This window comes from Piliocolobus tephrosceles, chromosome 3 (genome assembly GCF_002776525.5).
Source record: "Piliocolobus tephrosceles isolate RC106 chromosome 3, ASM277652v3, whole genome shotgun sequence".
In the NCBI taxonomy this organism is placed as follows: Eukaryota; Metazoa; Chordata; class Mammalia; order Primates; family Cercopithecidae; genus Piliocolobus; species Piliocolobus tephrosceles.
In genome coordinates this window covers 20,175,490-20,197,392 of record NC_045436.1, presented here as the reverse complement: position 1 = coordinate 20,197,392, position 21,903 = coordinate 20,175,490, and the positions used below count along the sequence as shown (strand labels likewise).

General features: G+C 34.4%; 1 protein-coding gene across 11 annotated transcripts in view; it reads right to left on the bottom strand.

Moving 5' to 3' along the window:
- The window catches only part of NEK1 (NIMA related kinase 1), a 209,473-nt gene that overhangs the window by 97,148 nt on the left and 90,422 nt on the right, over nt 1–21,903 (bottom strand). For 7 of the 11 annotated variants that reach the window (XM_023228849.3, XM_023228827.2, XM_023228881.2 and 4 more), the window contains 4 exons: nt 9,410–9,493; nt 8,891–8,974; nt 8,386–8,463; nt 7,730–7,825 (listed from right to left, as the gene is read on the bottom strand). In XM_023228849.3, the coding sequence (XP_023084617.1) occupies nt 7,730–7,825; nt 8,386–8,463; nt 8,891–8,974; nt 9,410–9,493 (342 nt within the window). The remainder of the gene's footprint in view (nt 1–7,729; nt 7,826–8,385; nt 8,464–8,890; nt 8,975–9,409; nt 9,494–21,903) is intronic. The other 4 variants (XM_023228872.2, XM_023228907.2, XM_023228891.2 and 1 more) reach the window with 1 other exon arrangement.

Genomic DNA, 21,903 nt, shown 5'->3' with positions numbered 1-21,903 from the left:
TTGCCCGCGAGACCAATAAAGGCTACCTCTCTTCTCATCTGCCTCATGTCTTCTTGCTCGGCTCCCCATTACATTACAGACACCACCGATGCCTCAAAACAAACGAGGAGAAGGGGGTCATCTCTCGCCTTCTCACCCTGCCGAAGTGCATGATTGTGGAAGTGGCAGCAGTTCTTTCTGTTGGGGCCCAGTAGCCCTTTCTGGGCTTCTCTGGCGGCCCAAAGAAAGTGAACAGAGCCTAAATAAATCTGCTGGATCTTACTCTTCAGCACCATCTACTGGACTGCGGCCTGAATTACACCACCAAGCAAAAACTACAAAAAACAGCATCTGAGAAAGCCACGTCACAAACATACCTGTAACCAAAAAACCTATATGGAGCTTTGGCCCCCTGAAAGCACCCAGAAAAGAAGCCAATCGAGCACACACAACATACATCACAGTTATACCTTCAAGGGGAAAAAATTAAGTTCCATCCAAATAAACACAAATCCAAAAAAAAAGAACTGTCAGCTCAGTCAGATAAGAAGGAATCAGTGCAAGAACTCTGGAAGTCCAAAAAGCCAGGATGCTTTGTCACCTCCAAAGGATCGTTTTGGCTCCCTAGCAATGAATCCTAAGCAGACTGAAATATCTAAAATGATACATACAGAACTTGGAATACTGATGGCAAGGAAACACCACAACATCTGAGAGGAAGTTGAAATCCAATACAGAGAAGGCAGAAAAATGATCCAGGACATGAAAGATGATATAATGATATTAACAAAGAACCAAAGAGAACTTTTGGAATTAAAAAACTCACTACGGGAATTTCAAATACAGTTGTAAACCTTAACAACAGACTAGACAAAGCAGAAGAAAGAATTTCAGAGCTCAAAGACTGATCTTCTGAATTAACCCAGTCAGACAAAAATAAAGAGAAAGAATTTAAAAAAGCAAACAAGGCCTTCAAGAAATATAAGATTACGTAAAGCAACCAAATCTATGAATTCCTGGCATTCCTGCGAGAGAAAAACAGAAAGTAAGAAAGTTGGAAAACATATTTCAGGGTATGATTCTGGAAAATTTCCCCAGTCTTCCAAGAGAGATTGATATGCAGATACAAGAAATTCAGAGAACACCAGTGAGATACTATATAAGATGACCATCACTAAAGCACACAGTCATCAGACAATCCAAGGTCAATATGAAAGAAACAATCTTAAAGGCAGCTAGAGAAAAGAACTAAATTGCCTCTTTTAAAGGGAATCCCATCAGACTAACAACGAATTTCTTAGCAGAAATCTTACAAACCAGAAGACATTGGTGGCCTATTTTTAGTCTTCTTAAAGAAATGCCAGCCAAGAATTTCACAGCCTGCCAAGCTAAGCAAGCTTCATAAACAAAGGAGAAATAAAGTTTTTCCCAGACAAGCAATTGCTAACAGAATTTGTCACCACCAGATAGGCCCTACAAAAATGCTCAAAGGAGTTCTAAACATGCAAATAAAAGAATGATACTCGCTACCACAAAAGTACATGTAAGTTCAAAGCTACTGCCACTATAAAGCAACTATACAATTGAGACTACAAAGCAACTAGTTAACACTACGAGAGGAAGAAAACCTCACATATCAGTATTAACACTGAACATAAATGACCTAAATGCTTCACTAAAAAGACAGAATGGCAAATTGGATGAAAAAACAAGACCCTAACCTTCTGCTATCTTCAAGAGACCATCTCACATGTAATGACACCCAAAGGACTTGATGTAAAGGGATGGAGAAAGGTCACGCAAATTTAAAACAAAAAAGATCAGGGCTTGCTACTCTTGTATCAGATAAAAGAGATTTTAAATCAACAACAGTACAAAAGGACAAAGAAAAGCACTACATAATGATAAAAGGTTCAATTAAACAAGAGGATTTAACTATCCTAAACACATATGTGCCCAACACTTGAGGACCCTGATTTATAAACAATTACTACTAGATCTAAGAAAAGGGACAGACAATAATATCATACAATAATAGTGGACACACTTTAACACCCCACTGATAGCATTAAACTGATCAAGGCCCAACACTAATAATTTCTAGACTTAAATTGGACACTTGACCAGTTGGACCCAATTGGCATCTACAGAACACTACAGCAAACAACCACAGAATATACATTCTTTTTATCTGCACACAGAACATACTCTAAGACTGACCACATACTCAGTCATAAAGCAAGTCTCAATAAATTTTTTAAAAAACTGAAATCATACTAAGCATCTTCTTGGACCACAGTAGAATAAAAATAGAAATCAATACCAAGAGGAACTCTCAAAGCCATACAAATACATAGAAAGTAAACAACCTGCTTTCTAAATGACTGTTGGGAAACAATAAAATTAAGGCAGACATTTAAAAAAAAATGAAACTAATGAAAGTAGAAACACTACATACCAAAACCTCTGAGATATGGCAAAAGCAGTTAAAAGGAAAGTTTACGGCATTAAATGCTTATACAAAAATAATAGGAAGATCTCAAATGAACAACCTAATGTCGCACCTACAGGAACTAGAAGAAGAAAATCTAAACCCAAAGCTGGCCGATGAAAAGAAATAACTAAAATCAGAGCAGAACTAAATTAAATTGAGACCAAACAGCCATAGAAAAGATCAAACAAAAGTTGGTTCTTTAAAAAGATAAACAAGATTAATAAATTTCTGGACAGATTAACACGAAAAAAAGAGAAGATTCATAAACACAGTCAGAAATAACAAAGGTGACATTACAACAGATCCTACAGAAATACAAAAGATCCTCAGAGACTACTATGAACATCTCTATGTGCACATACTATAAAATTAGGAAATAAACAAATTCTTGGAAACAGTCTCCCAAGATTGAAATAGGAAGAAACTGAAACCTTGAACAGATCAATAATGAGTACAAAACTGAATCAGTAATAAAAACAAAACAAAACAAAGCAAAAAACTACCAATAAACAAAAAAGTCCTGGACCAGATAGATTCACAAAATATACAAAGAAGGCTGATGCCAATCCTACTGAAATTACTGAAAATAAATTAAGGAGAGATTCGTCCCTAACTCATTCTACAAGACCAATTTCATCATGATACCAAAATATTGCAAGGACACAACAAAAAAAGAAAACTACAGACCAATATTGCTGATGAAAATAGATACAAAAATCCTCTATAAAATAATAGCAAACTAAATCCAGTAGCACATGAAAATGAAAATTTGTATGATCAAGTGAGCCTTATTCCTGGGATGCAAGGATAGTTCAACACACACAAACCAATAAATGTGATTCCCCACATACACAGAATTTAAAAAAAGAATATGATCACCTCAATACACACATAAAAAGCATCTGATAAAATCCAGCATCCCTTTATGATAAAAACACTTAACAAATTAGGCATCAAAGGAAGATATCTCAAAATATTAAGAACCACCTATGACAAACCCACAGCCAACATCATGCTGAATGAGCACAAAGTTAGAAGATTCCTCCTAAGAACTAGAACAAGACAAGGACTCCATTCTTAGCAATCCTATTCAACACAGTACTGGCAGTCCCAGCCAGAGCAATCAGCCAAGAGAAAAACATAAAAGACATCTAAATAGGAAAAGAGAAAGTCAAATTACCTCTTTGTGGACAATTTAATTCTATATCTGGAAAATTCTAACAATTCCACCACAACTCCTAGACTTGATGAGCGACTTCAGTAAAGTTTCAGGACATAAAATCATTGTACAAAAATCAGTAGTATTTCCATACACCAATAACATTCAAGCTGAGAATGAAATCAGTAATGCAATCTCATTTACAATAGCCACTCACACACAAAAATACGGAGGAATACATTTACCCAAGGAGGTGAAAGATCTCTACAAGAAGAACTACAAAACACTGATGAAGGAAATCATAGATGACACAAACAAATGGAAGTGCATTCAATGCTTATGGAAGGAGACTTGGTATCATTAAAATGTCCATACTGCCCAAAGTAATCTACAGAATCAATTAATTTTCTATCAAATTACCAATTTTTTTGGTAAAAAATAATAATAAAAAAACTCTGAAATTCATATAGAACCACAAAAGACCCAGAATAGCCAAAGTTATCTGGAGCAAAAAGAACAAAACTGGAGGAATCACATTACCTGACCTCAAATTATACTACAGAGCTATAGTAACCAAAACAGCATGGTGCTGGCATAAAAACAGGCACACAGACCAGTGGAACAGAATAGAGAACCCAGAAATAAATCCATACATCTACAGTGAACTCATTTTTGACAAATGTTCCAGGAATATACGTTGGAGAAAAGACAGTCTCTTCAATAAATAGTGCTGGGAAAACTGGATATCCACATGCAGAAGAATGAAACTAGACTCCTATCTTTTGTCATATACAAAAATCAAATCAAAATGGATTAAAGACTTAAATCTAAGGCCTCAAACTATGAAACTACTAAAAGAAAACACTAGGGAAACTCTCTAGGACACTGGTCCAGGCAAAGGCTTCTTGAGTAATATCCCATAAGCACAGGCAAACTAAGCAAAAATGGACAAATGGGATCACATCAAATTAAAAAGCTTCTGCACAGCAAAGGAAACTATCAACACGGTGAAGAGACAACCCACAAAATGGGAGAAAATATTTGCAAACTACCCATATGACAAGAGATTAATAACCAGAATATATAAGGAGCTCAAACCACTCAATAGGAAAAATCTAATAATCCAATTTAAAATGGGCAGAAGATCTGAATAGACATTTCTAAAAAGATGACATACAAATGACAAACAGGTATATGAAAAAGTGCTCAACATTACTGATCATCAGAGAAATACAAGTCAAAATGACAATGAGATACCATCGCACCTCAGTCAAAATGGCTTTTATCAAAAGGACTGGCAATAACAAATACTGGAGAGGATGTGGAGAAAAGGGAACCCTCTTATACTCGTACACTGTTGGTGGGAATGTAAACTACCATAGCCACTATGGAGAACTGTTTGGAGGTTCCTCAAAAAACTAAAAATAGAACTACCATACAATCTAGCAATCCCACTGCTAGATATATACCCAAAAGAAAAGAAAGCAGTATATCAGAGAGATCTGCACTCCCGTGTTTACTACAGCACTATTCACAATAGCCAAGATCTGGAGGCAACCTAATTGTCCATCAACAGGTGAATGGATAAAGAAAATTATGGGACATATACACAATGGAGTATTCTTCAGCCATAAAATAGAATGAGATCCTGTCATTTGCAACAGTATGAATGGAAGTGGAGTTCTAGTAGGTTAAGTGAAATAAGCCTGGCACAGAAAGACAAATTTTGCATATTCTCACTTATTTGTGGAAACTAAAAGAAATAAAACAATTGAATTCATGGAAATGGAACATGATAGTTACCAAAAGCTGGAAGGGTAGTGCATGAAAGTAAGAATGGTTAATGGGTACAAAAATTAGATAAAATGAATAAGATCCGGTATCTGGTAGCACCACAAGTTAAATATAGTCAACAATAATTTATCGTACATTTTAAAATAACTAAAAGAATGTAATTGGATTGTTTGAAATGCAAAGAAAGGATAAATGCATGAGGTGATAGATACCTCATTTACCCTAATGTGATTAGTATGCATTTATGCCTGTATTAAAATATCTCATGTATCCCATAAATATATACATCTGCCATGTACCTACAAAAATTAAAAGTAAAAAAAAAATTTTTATAAGGCACAACTTACAGAAAGCAGGGGAAACAGCATAAGAAAAAGTCTTCAACATTGGGCAGATCCACGTTCAAATCTTTGTTCTGCCGTTAGTTGGAGATATTTTATATAATTATTTTATCCTTTCTATATATGCTTTGTAAAGTTGTAAGGATTAAAAAAAAACAATATACAGTTAATCCTTGAACAACACAGGTTTGACCAGCACAAATCCACTTACACACAAATTTTTTTTCTGCCTCTGCCACCCAAGACAGAAAGACCAATCCTCTTACTCCTCCTTCCTCAGCCTACTCCACCTGAAGATGAGGATGAAGACCTTTATGATGATCCACTTCCATTTAAAAATAGTAAATATACTTTCTCTTTCTTATGATTTTTTAAATAACATTTTTTCTTTAGCTTTGTTGTAAGAATACAGCATATAATTCATATAACATATAAAATACATGTTACTCCATGTTACTGGCAAGGCTTCCAGTCAACAGTAGGATATCAGTAGTAAAGTCTGTGGGGAGTCAAAAGTTATATGTGAATTTTTGACTGTGCAAGGGGCCAGTGCCCCAACCCCCATGTTGTTCATGGGTCAATAGTAGAGTGGTTATAATATGCCTGGCATACAATAAGCAATAAACTATAGGAACTGTTGTTACTATGATGTATATCACGACTATTTGCCAATGATCTAGTTGTAGGCTAAAACCCAGAAAATTACTTAAAATTGGCAGAATAGACAAACTCAGTGGATAAGAGGATAAACAAAGACCCAAAATGTCTGCAAATATTAGCAATATTCTGTTAGGAAAAAAAACCTTTGAAGATTGAAATGGAATTATAAGCTATCTAGAAATAATCTTTATAAGAAATACAACAGATAAATGTGAAAATGATCAAAATTTGTGTAAGAGATATAAAAGAAACTGAGTAAACGTAGAAATATAACTTGTTTCTGTATATAAACTATTATAACTATGTCAATTCTTCTTAACTTGTAGGTTTAATATAATACTAATCAAAATTACAACAGGATTGAAAAAAAAAGAAACAAGAATTACCTTAAAAATTTATCTGGTAAAGAAAAAGAGAGTAAATAACTAAGAATAATAAGTGTAAAAAAAGGGAGTAAAGGGGAAATGAGGAAAGAATTCTATTAGAAATTCAAGCATACTGTAAATCTATAATTACTAATACAACGAGGTACTGGCAGAAAAGACAGAGTAATAGAACAAAGGAGAAAGCCCAAAGGAAAATATAGCTTGATACCTACTTGTTATAGATTCATTAACTGGTTTATATAAGAATTTAATAAATCTTACAAGTAGCATTATAAATCAGTGGCAGAAGGATGATGTAGTCATTAAATTAGGCTGGGATTTCGATAAGCTACTTGGCAACAGTAAATTAAAAATTTAAAAATAAAATAAGGGCCAGGTGTGGAGGCTCATGCCTGTGATCCCAGCACTTTGGGAGGCTAAGGCGGGTGGATCACAAGGTCAGGAGTTTGACACCAGCCTGGCCAACATGGTGAAACCCTGTCTCTACTAAAAATACAAAAATTAGCCGGGCATGGTGGTACGCACCTGTAGTCCCAGCTACTTAGGAGGCTGAGGCAGAAGAATCACTTGAACCCATGAGGCGGAGGTTGCAGTGAGCCGAGATCGTGTAACTGCACTTCAGCCTGGGTGACAGAGCGAGACTCCATCTCAAAAAGTAATAATGATAAATAAATAAAATAAATTAGCTCTGATTTCAAATCAATCTCCCAAATAACTTCCACACTGATTATTCTTAAATGCGAGAGAGACAGAGAGAGAGACTGAGAGAGGTAATGAGAAAGGGTGAGAGAGAGAATGAGAACGAAAACACACACACACAAAAAAGCATTAGAAAATTATAATACTGATGTACTATCCAGGAAGAGTTATAAAAATGTTAATACAACCAGGATTAAGAATATGAGCTAAATCTTACATGCTCTTCCCACACTTTTTTTTCTCTCTCATAAGCTTCCTTTCTCTTTCGTTCTAGTTGTTCTTTCAGTACAGCAGCACGTGCATTTGCATAGGCCTAAAAATAAAAACAATTAACAAAATGAGTTACCAGAAAGAAGGGCACAGGTTTTTATTTTTTTTGGCCAGGTCTATGAAGATATTTACTTATTAGCCAAAAAAGAAGTGTGCACGTGGTCTTACAATAAAAATGTAAGCTCACTCTAAATCTCTAGCACCTAGAACCAGCCTTGACATACAGCAGGTGCTCAATAAACATTTGTTGAGTGAAAATAAAGGCAAAAAAACGTAAAAATTTAAAACAATTATTATACATAGACTTCATTTACCTTCATGGGGATGTATATTTGCATATTTTTCATTTTTAAGGTTACCGTTTTTTCCAAGATTACTTATATGATAGTTTCATGTATTTATGCCACGGTTTTATCTATTTTCATAAATACAATACAAAAAGAGAAAAATACTATTTTTAGAAACCAAAAAGTGGAGGAGAAAGATGAAAAAAAATTAAAGGAAGAGAATAAAGTGATATAACTATGCAAAACTTAAGAACACAATGTTCTATCTCAGCTTCCAACTTTCTCTAAGAAAACCTGTATCATTTCTATTCTATACCTTCAGGGATTCGATTTTTTTGCGCCTCATGTCAGCCTCTTCACTTCCTTCTTGTCCTTCAGAACGATTAGCTTCTTTCTACAAAATAAGTAGATCATCAAATTGAGTGCAGAGTTCTGTGAAAGACAATGAATAAACTAAAATCTAAAAATATAAAACGGAAATCATTTAATGCTGTTAGTTTTCTCCTAAAGCTGTGACTGAACTCTCCACCACTATCAGCCTTTAAGAACAACGGAACAAAAACATAATGACATAAAATGCATTGTAATCCTCCCCTGAATACTAGTTATATTTTCCTCTCAGAATTCCTCTGGAACAAATGGTCTTATCAATTTAATATCACATAAATAAGATTTACTTTATGTGTAGTTTTCTGATCTTTGAACTTCCACTATCGTCATCAGTTTTTGTTGTTGTCGTTGTTGTTAATGGCACAGCATTTTAAATGTTAATCTACTATGATATCATTCAATTTCTTCAAAAAAATAGCTTTTCAACCTACCTTTTCACCACGAAGTTTGGCTTTAATCTGTTGGCGTTCATTGAAATTCTGTAGTCTTATTTGCCTCAGTCTCGCCAGATAAACCTACAAAGAGGCAAAAACCCCAACACAATAATGTAAAGTAAAGCTGTTGACATTTTTACTGCTAGATTTTTTTAAATTTAAGGAACAGTGTTAATTTGAACACAAGAAATAAAAGTTCTGAAATCCGGTTAATGGAAATGTAATATTAGCTTTCAAGTGTTTAATTAAGAACAATTTATTTCTGAAAAGAAAGAAATACATCATAAAATTAAATATTTTTAATTTAATCAAAAGAAAAGAAACTGAAATCATTATACTGAATAAGTTACGGGTCAAAATAATGACACAGAATGTCAGTCAAAAATATATTAACAGGTCCCTATAGACCTACAAAATCTTCAAATAATTGTTAAGAATTTAAACCATGCAAGAAAAGAAGGCAATAAATTCAAAAATGGCTATGTGATGGAGGTAGCGAACATGCGGGAAGCATACCTCTTCCTCTTTGTTTCTTGGCTTCCCTCCTCTTGAAGAGCTGGGCCTGCCTCCATACATAGCTGCCAGGTTTTGCAGGATTCCCTGTTTATCATTTAATGTACTAAGTTTAAAGAATGACTAAGGCTACATTATTATCTTACCAAGGAATATCCAGGTGCTACTTTATTTCTTTTGGCAAGTACTGACCATTTCTTGATGATAAACTGTGATAACAAACCCTGGTGTTTTCCTATGTCAACTTGAAATATATATTCACTGAGAACAGAAGGAAGCAATTAAGCCCCAAACACAATTATTCAAAACAGAGACAAGCTATCTTTGTATTAGTCACTTAAGAGGGGTTTTGTTATGTTTTGTTTTGTTTGTTTGTTTTAAATCATGGCTTTGGAGGTTAAAACCCCAATCCAAATTTTTCCTCTATAAACAGCCAATCCATTTCTACATATGTCTATACGTATACTAAACACATACAAAATAAGATATTTGAGATCACTTTTTCTGAATTCAACAAATCAGTTGTATATTAATTAAGAGATCTCAAACTCTCTGCACTCGGGGATGTTCAGTTACTATACAGCAAACGGTCAAACCCAATCACAAACGGACTCATTTCTGAACATAGTTTATATACTTTCTCTTCCTTCAGCATACAAGCATGCTTCAAGTTTTTCTCTTAAAAAACCTCTTTAGTCCCACTTTCCTGTCAAATGTCTTTTTATTGGCTTATTGAATGTGTACTTTTTATATTCATCATCTCAATTTTCCTGCTTCCCAGTCATTTTTTTAGCTCACTACAATCTAGTTTCTGATCCTACTATGACTCTGAACATTTTCTAAGGTCACCAATGACTTTCTACTTCACAAGTGAAATGAACTCTTTTGAGTGATTTTTGCATTTAACATTTCCACTGGAAATTATTTTTGACTGAATCCACTTAATTTATATATGTATTTTTTCTGTCATAACATAATACATACTCATTATAGAAAGTTTATTAAAAAATAAAATGTGAATCATTTGTAATTCTGCCATCTGAGAAACTTAAAATTTGAGGGTACTGTCTTCCAAATTTCCTTCTCTGTGTATGTATAATACATACATGTTTATTTTTATAAAACTGGTATTTTACTAGTTATCCAGACAATATTATATCCTGAATCTCTTCCCACATCCATTTAATATTCCTTACAAACACTATTGTTAAGTGACTATATACTATTCATAACACTCCACTATACAAATGTTCTATAATGCACACATTTTTTAAAAGTCTGTCTTCTCTCTCAGTATTTATAATGCCACTCTCTCTTGGGTTCTTCCAGTTGTCACTATTTTTCACAGGCTTTTCTCTCCTTGGCTTGTTGCTGAATGTCAATATTTTCTAGAGTTTCATTTTCTGGCCCTCCTTCTCTTCTCATCCCCAGGCTTTAACATATGCTGCCAATTCCCAAACCTTGTAGCCCTTTTCTCTTTACAGCTTTCTGTATATGTTAAACTGACATCTGGGCAACTCTTTACGCAGCAAAGCTACCTGAGATAATTTATAAAACTGACTTTATCCTTCTTTTTACTATATAATCTTATTTCCAATTCAGTTATGGAACATGATCAAGTCACTCAAGTCAACAAACTAGGAATTACATTTGCCTCTTACCTACTATACTCAAATATGCCAAATTACCAATTCTATCTCCTAATAATTCTATAAATATCATTTCAGTTTTTGCCTTAGCTCAGCCTCTCTTCTTTTGACTCTTAAATTGCTAAGTGAGTTTCCCAACTTATCTTACCTCTAGTCTCACATCCCACAATTCCATTCTCTACAATGCACTGAGAGTAACCTTTCTCTTTCACATCTAATCCCACACAAATCCTTCAATGGTTACTATTATCTTCAGACTTTAATTCACATTCTGTTGAATGGCAAGTAGAGCCATTTGTGATTTAGCCATTTCAAGTCTCATCTCTGCCACTGCTCAGTCATAAATCCTACATTCTGGCTATGACAACTACTTGTGGTCTGTAGACTGTACCACGATCTCACTCATCCTCTTAAGATGGGTAACTCTACTCATCTTCCAAAACTCAAACCAAGTATCTCACCCCAGAAGCTTCTTCAAAGCCTTCTCTAGGGAGTTAAGTGTGCTTCCTTTGACCTTCCATATGATTTCTTTATAGATACCTTTCACAGTAGCACTCATTAGAGTGCATTATAATGGTGGAAGGGCAGTATATTTTAGTTAAGAACATGAAATACATACAGACTCTGAAATCTGTTTTTGTCAACATCACATAAACACTGCTGATCTTAAACAAAACTGCTTAAACTTGTTGTTAAGTCTAGGCATAAAAACATCTACTTCTCGGGTGTACCAGAGCAAAAAAGTATTACTGTAAGAGCATGCCTTGCCTTTCTTCTTTTGCAGCATGACAAAGGGCCTTTACTCACTCAGTTTCCTTCTCTCTTCAAGAAGGTCCTTGCAATAGCTTATCAGTACTTGAGCTTTTGAGATATATATAGGTCAAAGAGTTGGGGAAGTGAAGGAAAATAAGGAATAAGCAGCACTGGGCAAAGATGTGAGATAAATTCTGAAAAGGCATATGGGAGAATCTATAGCGTTAAGGGGAGTGGATGGTAGTGAACTGAGTATTGCTATAGAAGATAACTTTCTTTCATGAGATTTGAGAAATACAAGAATCTGAGTTACTCTGAAGTTTTAAAAACTTTTTAGTTTGAAATATTATAGATACACAGAAAGGTGAAAAGAATATACAGGGAGGTCCTGTGCGCCCCTTCACCCAGCCTTTCCCAAATTTCTCATCTTGCATAACTACATTTACACCATCATCAAAATCAGGAAACTGACACTCACTCAAATTATAGACATAATCTTCTATTTGTGCCATGCATCTACACAATTTTGTCACTCATGTCATCTTATATTAATTCCACCCTAATCAAGACACTTAGCTGTATTATTACTGGAACACTTCATAGCCACATTCACTACCTCCATCCCTAACCCATCAACCACTAAACTGTTCTCCATCTTGATAATTATGTCATAATTTCTATGTAGACTCACACAGTATGTGTCCTTTAGAGACTGTTTTCACTCAATATAATTATATTTGGTCCATCCATGGTATTGCAATGCATCAATAGTTCATTGCTTTTCATTGCAAAGCAGTATTCCATGGGGGTGGATATAGTGTTACGATACAGTCTTTTCATTCATTCACCCATTAAAGGGCATCTGGGTAGTTTTAAGTTTTTTGCTATTACAAATAAAGTTTCTATGAATATTCATGAATGAGTTTCTAAGTGACAACAAGTTTTCTTTTCTCTGGAACATATGCACAAGAATGAAATTACTGGTTCTTGGTATGAAGTCCATTTTTAGTTTAAAAAGGAACTGTGAAACTATTGTGCACAATGACTGTATCATTTTACATTCCAAACAACAATGTATAGGTGACCAGTTTCTCCAAAACTTCATCAGCATTTGGTTTTATCACTATTTTTTTATTATAGCCATTTTGATAGGTGTGAAGTGATAACATCGTTGTGGTTTAAGTCTGCATCTTCCAAATGATTTGGGTATCTTTTCATGTGTTACCTGCATCTGTATATCCTCTTTGGTGAAATGTTTTATAAATTTTCCTTATTTTCTAACTGGATCTTTTATGTTTAATGTTGAGTTTTGATGCTTCTTTATATTTTCTAAATACAAGCCCTTTGTTGGATAAGTGCTGTACAAATATTTCTCTCAATCTGTAATTTGTATTTTCTTCCTCTTAACAGGGTCTTTTGTAGAGCCAGATTTTAAAATTTTGATAAAGCCCGGTTAATTAACTTTTCCTTTTTTGGATTATGCTCTTGGTGTCAAGTCTAATAACTCTTTGCCTAGTACTAGGTCCCAAAATTTTCTTCTCTTTTTACTAGAAGTTTTCTAGTTTCATATGAAAGCCCATGATCTGTTTTGAGGTAATTATTTTATATGGTTTGAGGTTTAGGTCAAGGTTGATAGAACTTATGGATGTCCACTTCCTCCCACAATAATATTGAAAAGGTACTCCTCCTCCACTGAATTGCTTTTATGTATTTGTAAAGAATCAGTTAGGCATATATATTTGTATGCAACTATTCTGGTACTCTCCATACTGTTCTACTGATCTGTGTGTCTATCTCTTTGCCACTACTACACTGTTTTGATTACTGTAGCTATAAGTTAGCCTTAACATCAGGAAGAGTTATTCTTCCCAAGTTGTTCTTCTTAAAAATTGTTTTAGTTACTTTAAGGTCTTTCTCTTTCCGTATAAATTTTAAAATAAGCCTGTCTACATTAAAAAATATTTTCTGAGATTTTAGTAAGGATTGCATTAACTCTATAGATCAATTTAAGAATCGCTATTTTTACTACTGTGAGTCTTCCGATTCATAAACAATGTATCTCTCCAAGTATTTAGGTCTTCTTAGATTTTTTTTATCAGCATTTTGTCATTTAATTGCATTCAATATTGCATATGTTTTGTTAGAATTATTTTTCATATTCTTTGGAACAACTGTAAATGGCATCACATTTTTTTGTATCAGTTTCCACTTCTTCACTGTCAATATATATAAATTCAATTTATTTTTGTGTACTGATCTTGTATCCTGCAACTATAATGAATTCACTTTTTAGTTTCAGGAGTATTTTTGTAGAGTTCTTGGGATTTCCCATGCAGACAATCATATCAACTCAAAATAGCAACAACCTTATTTGATCTTTTCAATTCTGTATGCCTCTTCTTTTTCTTGCTTTATTGCAGTAAGTACAACTTACAGTACAATGTCAAATACGAGTGGTAAAAGTTACATGCTTGCCTTTTCCCTAATTGTACACGGAAATCATTCAGTCTTCCATCTGTATAATATTAGATGCAGGGTTTTTGCAGATGCCTATTGTGAGGCTGAGAACATTCCCCTGTATTTCTAGTGTGCTGACAGTTATTATTTTTTTAAATCAGGAATGGGTGCTGAATTTTTTCAAAAGATTTTCTGTATCAATTGATGTAATCACATGAATTTCCTTTGTAAGCCTGTTGATATGGTGAATCACATTGATTTTTTCATACTGTAAAATACTTGTACATCTAGACTAAATTCCACTTGGTTGGGGCTGGATATAACTGACTAAAATTTTATTGAGGATTTTTGTATTTAACTTCATCAAAGATACTGCTCTGTAGTTTGCTTTTCTGTGCTGTCTTTGGTTATGGTATTAGGGTAATACAGTCTCAAAATGAGTTGATTGGTATTCACTCCACTACTACTTCTGGGAACAGACTGTAGTGTTGTATCAAATTGGTACTAATTCTTCTTTGATGTTTGGTAAAATTTTCCAGTGAAACTATCTAGGCCCAGAGATTTTCAATAGCTTTTGAATCACGAATTCAACTTTTAAAACAGTTATAGGACAATTTACGATATCTGTTTCAACTTGGCTAAGTTTTGGTAGTCTATGATTTTTATAGGATTGGTTCATCTCTTCTAAGTTGTTGAATTTATGAATGTAAAGTTGAATTTATCCTTTTAATTGTTACAAGATCTGTAATTATACCCATTTTTTCATTCCTGATATTGGTGATTTGTGTCTTTTCTCTTTTTCATCTTTGCCAATTTTGCTAGAGACTTATCAATTTCACTTTTATGTTTCTAAGAGTCAGTTTTTTGTTTCATTACATTACTCTTTAGTATTACTGGTCTCAATTTTAACGGTATCTATTCTTAATTACTTCCTTCATTTTTCCTGATTTGGGAATATTTTGCTCTTTTATTTCCCTAGTATTTTGAGTGAGGAACTTACATTGATTTGAGACATTTATTCTTTTCTACTGTCTGCATTTAGTGCTATAAATTTCCCTCATAGAAGTGCTTTAGCTCTATCTCACAAATTTTTGTATGTTGTGTGTCTATTTCCATTCTGTTCTATGTATATCTAATTTCCTTTCAGATTTCCTCTTTGACCCATGGTTTATTTAAAAGTGTGTTAATTTTTAAATGTTTGGAGATTTTCCTGTCACCTTCCTGCTACTGATTTCTAGTTTAATTCCACTGTTCTCTATATTTGTAAATATTTTATAATTCAGTGTAATATCTTGAATTTTTGAGGTGGGTGCTTAAAATGTGTATTCTGCTATTGTGGGGTAGAATATTCTGTAAGTGCAAATTAGATCTTGGTGGTTAGTGATGGTGTTTAGCTATTCTATATCCTTGCTGATTTTCTGTCTAGTAGTTCTATCAATTGCTGTGAGTAGGATGTTCAAGTCTCCAACTATAATTGTAAACCTGTTTATTTATTCTTTCAGCTCTATTAGTTTCTGCTCTCTATATTTTAAAGTATGGTTATTTGATGTATACATATTTAGGATTGCAATAACTTCTTAGTGCATGATTCTTTTGTTACTATATCTCTTTTTATCTCTTTGTCCTTAGTAACTTAATTTTGCTCTATTACAAACAAATTGTTTTAGTTTCCTGCATTTGAGAATGTCTTTATTTCCACTTCATTCCAAAAGGACAGTTTTGGTCAGATACAGAATTAAAGATTGATAGTACTTTTTCTTCTTTCAGCACCTGAAAAATGTTGTACTACTTCCTTCTAAACTCCACGATTTCAGATGAGAAAACTGCTGTTATTCAAATTGGTGTACTTTCATATGGAATGTGTAATTTCTCTCTCCCATTTTTCAGATTTGTCTTTTTAAAAACATTTCTTAGTGTGGATTCGAGTTTATCTTATTGTAGGGTTTGCTCAGCTTCTTAAATCTGTAGGTTTATGTCTTTCACCAAATGTAAGAAATTTTCAGTCACTATTTCTTCAAATATATTTTTCAGTCACACACTTTCTCCTGTTCTTGAAGCTCTGAAGATACAATGTTAAATTTTTGTATTGTCCTATAAATTCTCGAGACTGATAATTTTCAGTATTTTTACTCTGTTGTTCAATTCATTGATTCTATCTTTTGTCATCATCTCCACTGTACTACTGGGTCTAATCTGTGAATTTTAATTTTGATTATTGTGTTTTTCAGTTCTATAATTTCCATTTAATTCTTCCTTAAAACTTCTATTTGTTTGCTGAGGTTTTCCCTTTTTATCATTTTAAGATAATTTAAGATAACTGATTGTAAGCATTTCTATCACAGCAACTTTGAAACCCTTGTCAGGTAATTCCTACATCTGATTCATCTTGATGTGAATGACAAATCCATGTCATTTCTCACACAAATTGTGTTTTTGCTGCATTCAGCTTGGTTTGACAAGTTATTATGTTAGAAGACTCATAGTCCTGCTTAATTTATTTTATGCAGGAAGTAGCCTGTCAAAGTTTAGCAATCAGCTTCTAGCCTACTTTTGTGGGCTTTAGTTTCAATTGCAGTTCGGTTTTCTGAAAACTTGTGATACTATTCTGGTCTGCTTCATTCTTCTGGTGCTTTCGGAGCTCCTGCTCAATCACTGCTGCTGCTGTCTTGTGAGAATGGAAGCTGGTTCTCTGGGCTACCAGCTCTTCGTGGGAGACTTCCATGGTGGAGGTACCATGAACAAGCTGTGGAGGGGGGCTGGGATAGCCTGAGGCTTCATCACTGTCCTGAGCTTGAATCATTCATCAGGTCCCTGGTGTTAGGAAAATGTTGAGGTTCCCTATCTGTGTTGGGATTCCCCTTTTCCAGTCCTTTGGTGAGTAAGAGCAGGCTTTTCTTGTTTAATATTGTATTTTGTCTATAGTGGATCTGGGTTGCAGGCCTCTCTAATACCCAGTCCAAGATATACGGGAGACAGAAAACCCAGAGAACCCCAATGTTATTTCTCAAGTCCTGAGGTCTCTTGCCAGTTCACCTTCTTTCTGGCATTTATAATCCAATTATAATTGTATGCTAAATAATTTCCAGGGTATTTAGTTAGATTTAGAGGGAAGGAACAGGGAAAAGTGAGTCTATGCCATTCTTTTTGGACTTGGGCAGAAACTACTTTTTGATAGCTAGGGTTTTTACACTGCAACATACTCTATAACGTGACTAGCACATCAAAGTTTGACAGAGTTACCCAGGATTTTTGGAAAGACTAAGAGATTGTTCTGTTGAACTGTGCCCCTCATAAATTCATATGTTGAAGTCTCAATCCCTAGTACCTAAGAATTAACCTTATTTAGCGACAGGATGTTTGACAAGTTAAAATGAGGTCATCAGGACAGGTCCTAATTCAGTAGGACTGGTGTCCCTATAAACAGGGAAAATCTGAAGACAGACTCATACACAGGAGGAACATGACATGAAGATGAAGGCAGAGATCAGGATGCTGGTAATATATACCAAGGAAGGTCAAGAATTGCCATCCAATAACCAAAAGGTAGGAAGGAGGCATGGAACAGATTCTTCCTCAAAGCCCCCAGAAGGAAACAACTCTGCTGACACATTGATCTTGGACTTTTTGCCCTGAAAACTCCGAGATAATAAATTTGTGTTGTTGATGCCACTTCGTTTGTAGTCTTTGGTTACAGCAGCCTTAGCAGACTAATACAGACGGAATGCATATAAATTGCTTAACATGATGCCTGGCATAATAAGCTTTCAATAAATAGTTATTATTACTTAATTGTTGGTTTACTTGTCTATCTCCTTTACCGCTTATATTTTCCTGCTAGCATGAAACTTAACATATTACAGTCATTAATGTTTGTATAAAATTAAATGAATGAATGAAAGAATGAATGAAAAGTTTAACAGTTAACTGCACATTTTGTAAGGTAGGTTTTCCATTAGTATAAATAAAAACAGTATGATTTAAGGTGAGTTAATAAGAAAGTAACATTTTTCAAGGGAAATAATGCTGCTTCATCATTTTTGTAAAATTCAGAGGTTCTTCTGTTAGGTTATTCAACAGAAGATAACCAAGAAAAACTCTTGCACATGTGTACCAGGATATATCTACAAGAATGTTCAAAGATGAACTGGAACCAACCTAAATAATTAATTACTGTCAGGAGAATAATTGTGGTACAGTCACACAATAGAATGTCATACAGCAATACTTGAAAATATGAATGAATCTTAGAAAAATGTTGAATGGGCCGGGCGCAGTGGCTCACCTGAGGTCAGGAGTTCGGGGCCAGCCTGACCAACATGGTGAAACCCTGTCTCTACTAAAAATACAAAATTAGCCAAGTCCTGTAATCCCAGCTACTTGGGAGGCTAAGCAGGAGAATTGCTTGAACCCGGGAGGCGGAGGTTGTAGTGAGCCAACCTTGTGCCACAGCATTCCAGCCCGGGCAACAAGAGCGAAATTCCATCTCAAAAAAAAAAAAAGAAAAATGTTGAATGAAAAATGTCTCAGTCTATGAATGGTATAATTTTTATAATACTCAAAAATAAAACAGAGCAAGGTACTGTTTAATCACACATATGTGTATGAAAAAGAGTATTTTAAGAAATCTACAGGAATGATAAATTCAAAATTCAGGATAATGGCTACCTGCAGGGAAAGGTGGAGAAAAAAAGATGAAATAGCGATTGGAAAACTATGGTCCATGGTCCAAATCCAGCACACCACTTGTTTTTGTATGGTTCAAAAGCTCAGAATGGTGTTCAAATTCTTAATGGTATGGAAAAATGAAAAGGAGGATATTTCATAACACATGAAAATTATGTGAAATTCTAATTTCAGTGCCCATAAATAGTTTACTGGAACACATTCATGCTTACTGATTTACACGTTACCTATGGCTGCTTTTGTGCTATAATGCAAAGTTGAGTAGCTATGATAGAGACCTTATGGCCAAGCAAAGCCACAAATGCTTACTATCCGGCCCTTTACAGAAAAATGTTTGCCAATCCTTGAGTTAGGGAACAGTACACAAGCTACTTATTAGTGTTCAATCTTCTGGGTATATTATTTTGCTTTTTAATTTACACACATATTATACATATTACTTTCCATGTACCAAACATTATTTTATCTTATTTTTACTTTATTTTGTTGAGAAAGAATCTCGCTCTGTTGCCCAGGCTGGAGTGCAGTGGTGCAATCTTGGCTCACTGCAACCTCCACCTCCCAGGTTAAAGAGATTCTCCTGCCGCACTCAACCTCCCAAGTAGCTAGAATTACAGGCACACACCACCATGCCCAGCTAAATTTTTTTATTTTTAGTAGAGACAGGGTTTTATCATGTTTGGCCAGGCTGGTCTCGAATTCCTGCCTCAGCCTCCCAAAGTGCTGAGATTACAGGCATGAGCCACCGCACCTAGCCCAAACATTATTTTAGAATAATAAAGGAATATTTTTTAAAGAAGATCTGAGGAAAATAATCTTTTCAAAATAAACAGTGTTGAAGAACTAATTTACTATACAGGATAGTCTATAGCAAAGATCAGCAACTATTATCAACACGTCAAATCTAGTCTGCTGTCTTATTTCCAAAATCAAGCTTTACTAGAGCACAGCCACACTCATTTGTTTAGTCTTTTACTCCTATGGCAGAGTTGAACAGTTGTACAAAACACCATACGGTTTAAAGCTTAAAATATTTACTATTTGGCCTTTTACAGGAAAAATATTTGCCTGCCCTTGCTTTGCAATGCTGCCATATCTACAAATTTTGCCTAAATTAAAGCAAATAGTAATACACCATTTAAAAAGGAACAAACAACATAGTAAAACGGCTAAAAGCATAATCTTGAAAGTCAGACATTCTGTGTTTGCACCCTGTTTCTAGGCATTACTACGTGATTTTGGGCAAAGTGCTAGTAACTCTGAGCCAGTTTTGAAATCAGTAATACTGGAATAAAAATTCCCACTACAAAGACTTACTATCAGGATTAGATTTACATTCATTTTAATTAATTTTATTAATAATGGCCAGAGCAAACTCACCTTCCCTCTGATACACACATAAATACAAAACCACCACCAACAAATAACATTTGGCTTGAAGTCTTGACAGTTTCCCTAAACTGCATCTTTTTTTTTTTTTTTTAAGTTTCAGTTACCTATACAGGGAAAATTTTAAATTCATCAAAAAGCACGAGACCAGTCACAGTGGCTCATGCATGTAGTCCGGTATTTTGGTAGACTGATATGGGAGGATAACTTGAAGCCAGGAGTTTGAGGCCAGCTTGGGCAACACAGCAAGACCTAACTCTACAAAAAGATTAAAAAATTAGCCACTCATGATGGCCAGCACCTGTAGACCCAGCTACAGCTACTCAGGAGGCTGAGGTGGGAGGATCACTTGAGCCTAAGAGTTTGAGGATGCAGTGAGCTATAGATTGCACCACTGCAATTTAGCCTGGGTGACAGAGGGAAACTCCGTCTCTAAATAATAATAATAATAATAATAATAATAATAATAATAATAATAATAACAAAAGTAAATAAAAGCACACAAAATTATTTTGAAATACATTTCTTTAAACTGTAATTCAACCTAAAAACTATTTACATTTGCCCATAGAAACCATGTTTTAATTCACTGTGGTTTCCCAAAGCAGTTAATAAAATATACTGTTCAAACAACTTAACTATAGCAGGTTACCAATTCCAGAGGGTTAATCCTTCAGACTCAGAATTTAATCATAACTGTTCTGGCTTATTTGATATTTTAAAATATCGGGAAACACATATTGGGCTTAAGACCTGAATCTGTTAGAACCTCTTTAAAAGGTTTACAAACCTGTGGGAGAAAAACAAAAAGTCTAACATTTCATGCCATCAGAGAACCAGAAGAAGAGAAAGAGTGCAGTGTTGAAAAAATATTTGAAGAAATAATGGCTTAAAACACAACAAGTTTCGTGTAATCCATAACCTTGTAAATTCAAGAAACTAGCAAACCATAAGCAGAATAAATCCCCAAAAATCCATTTCCAGAGACGACTTAATCATACTGCTGAATACTAAAGATAAAGAAAAAATATTGCAAGTGTCCAGAGGATAACAAAACATTAACTACAGGAGAAAAAGCATTTGAATATTCATGTGAGATTTTCCCACTGAAAACTATGGAGGATAGAAAGCCAGAAAGTAACATTTTTGCGTGAGAAAAGAAATATGCAGTCAACCAAGAATACTGCATCCTGTGAAAACACCATTCAGATATGAAGATGAAATAAGACATTCTCAAATAAAGTAAAGGAATCTATAGTCGGCAGACCTGATCTGAAAGAGCTGCTAAAGGAATCTCTTCAGGGAAAGGGAAAGAAGAAGAAAACTTAAAACATTAGGAATCAAGGAAAAGTAATAGAAATAAGTATTTGTATAAATATATAACAAAGTATTCCTTTTCTCTTAGAGTTATTAAACACGTTTGACAGTTAAAAGCAAAGGTATAACATTTCCTCGTGTTATTTTAATGTGTGCTAATGTAATACAAGACAACTACACCATAAAGGGGAGAGAGTAAAGAGGCTACTATGTTGGAAAGATTTCTATGTTTCAACTGAAATAGTATAA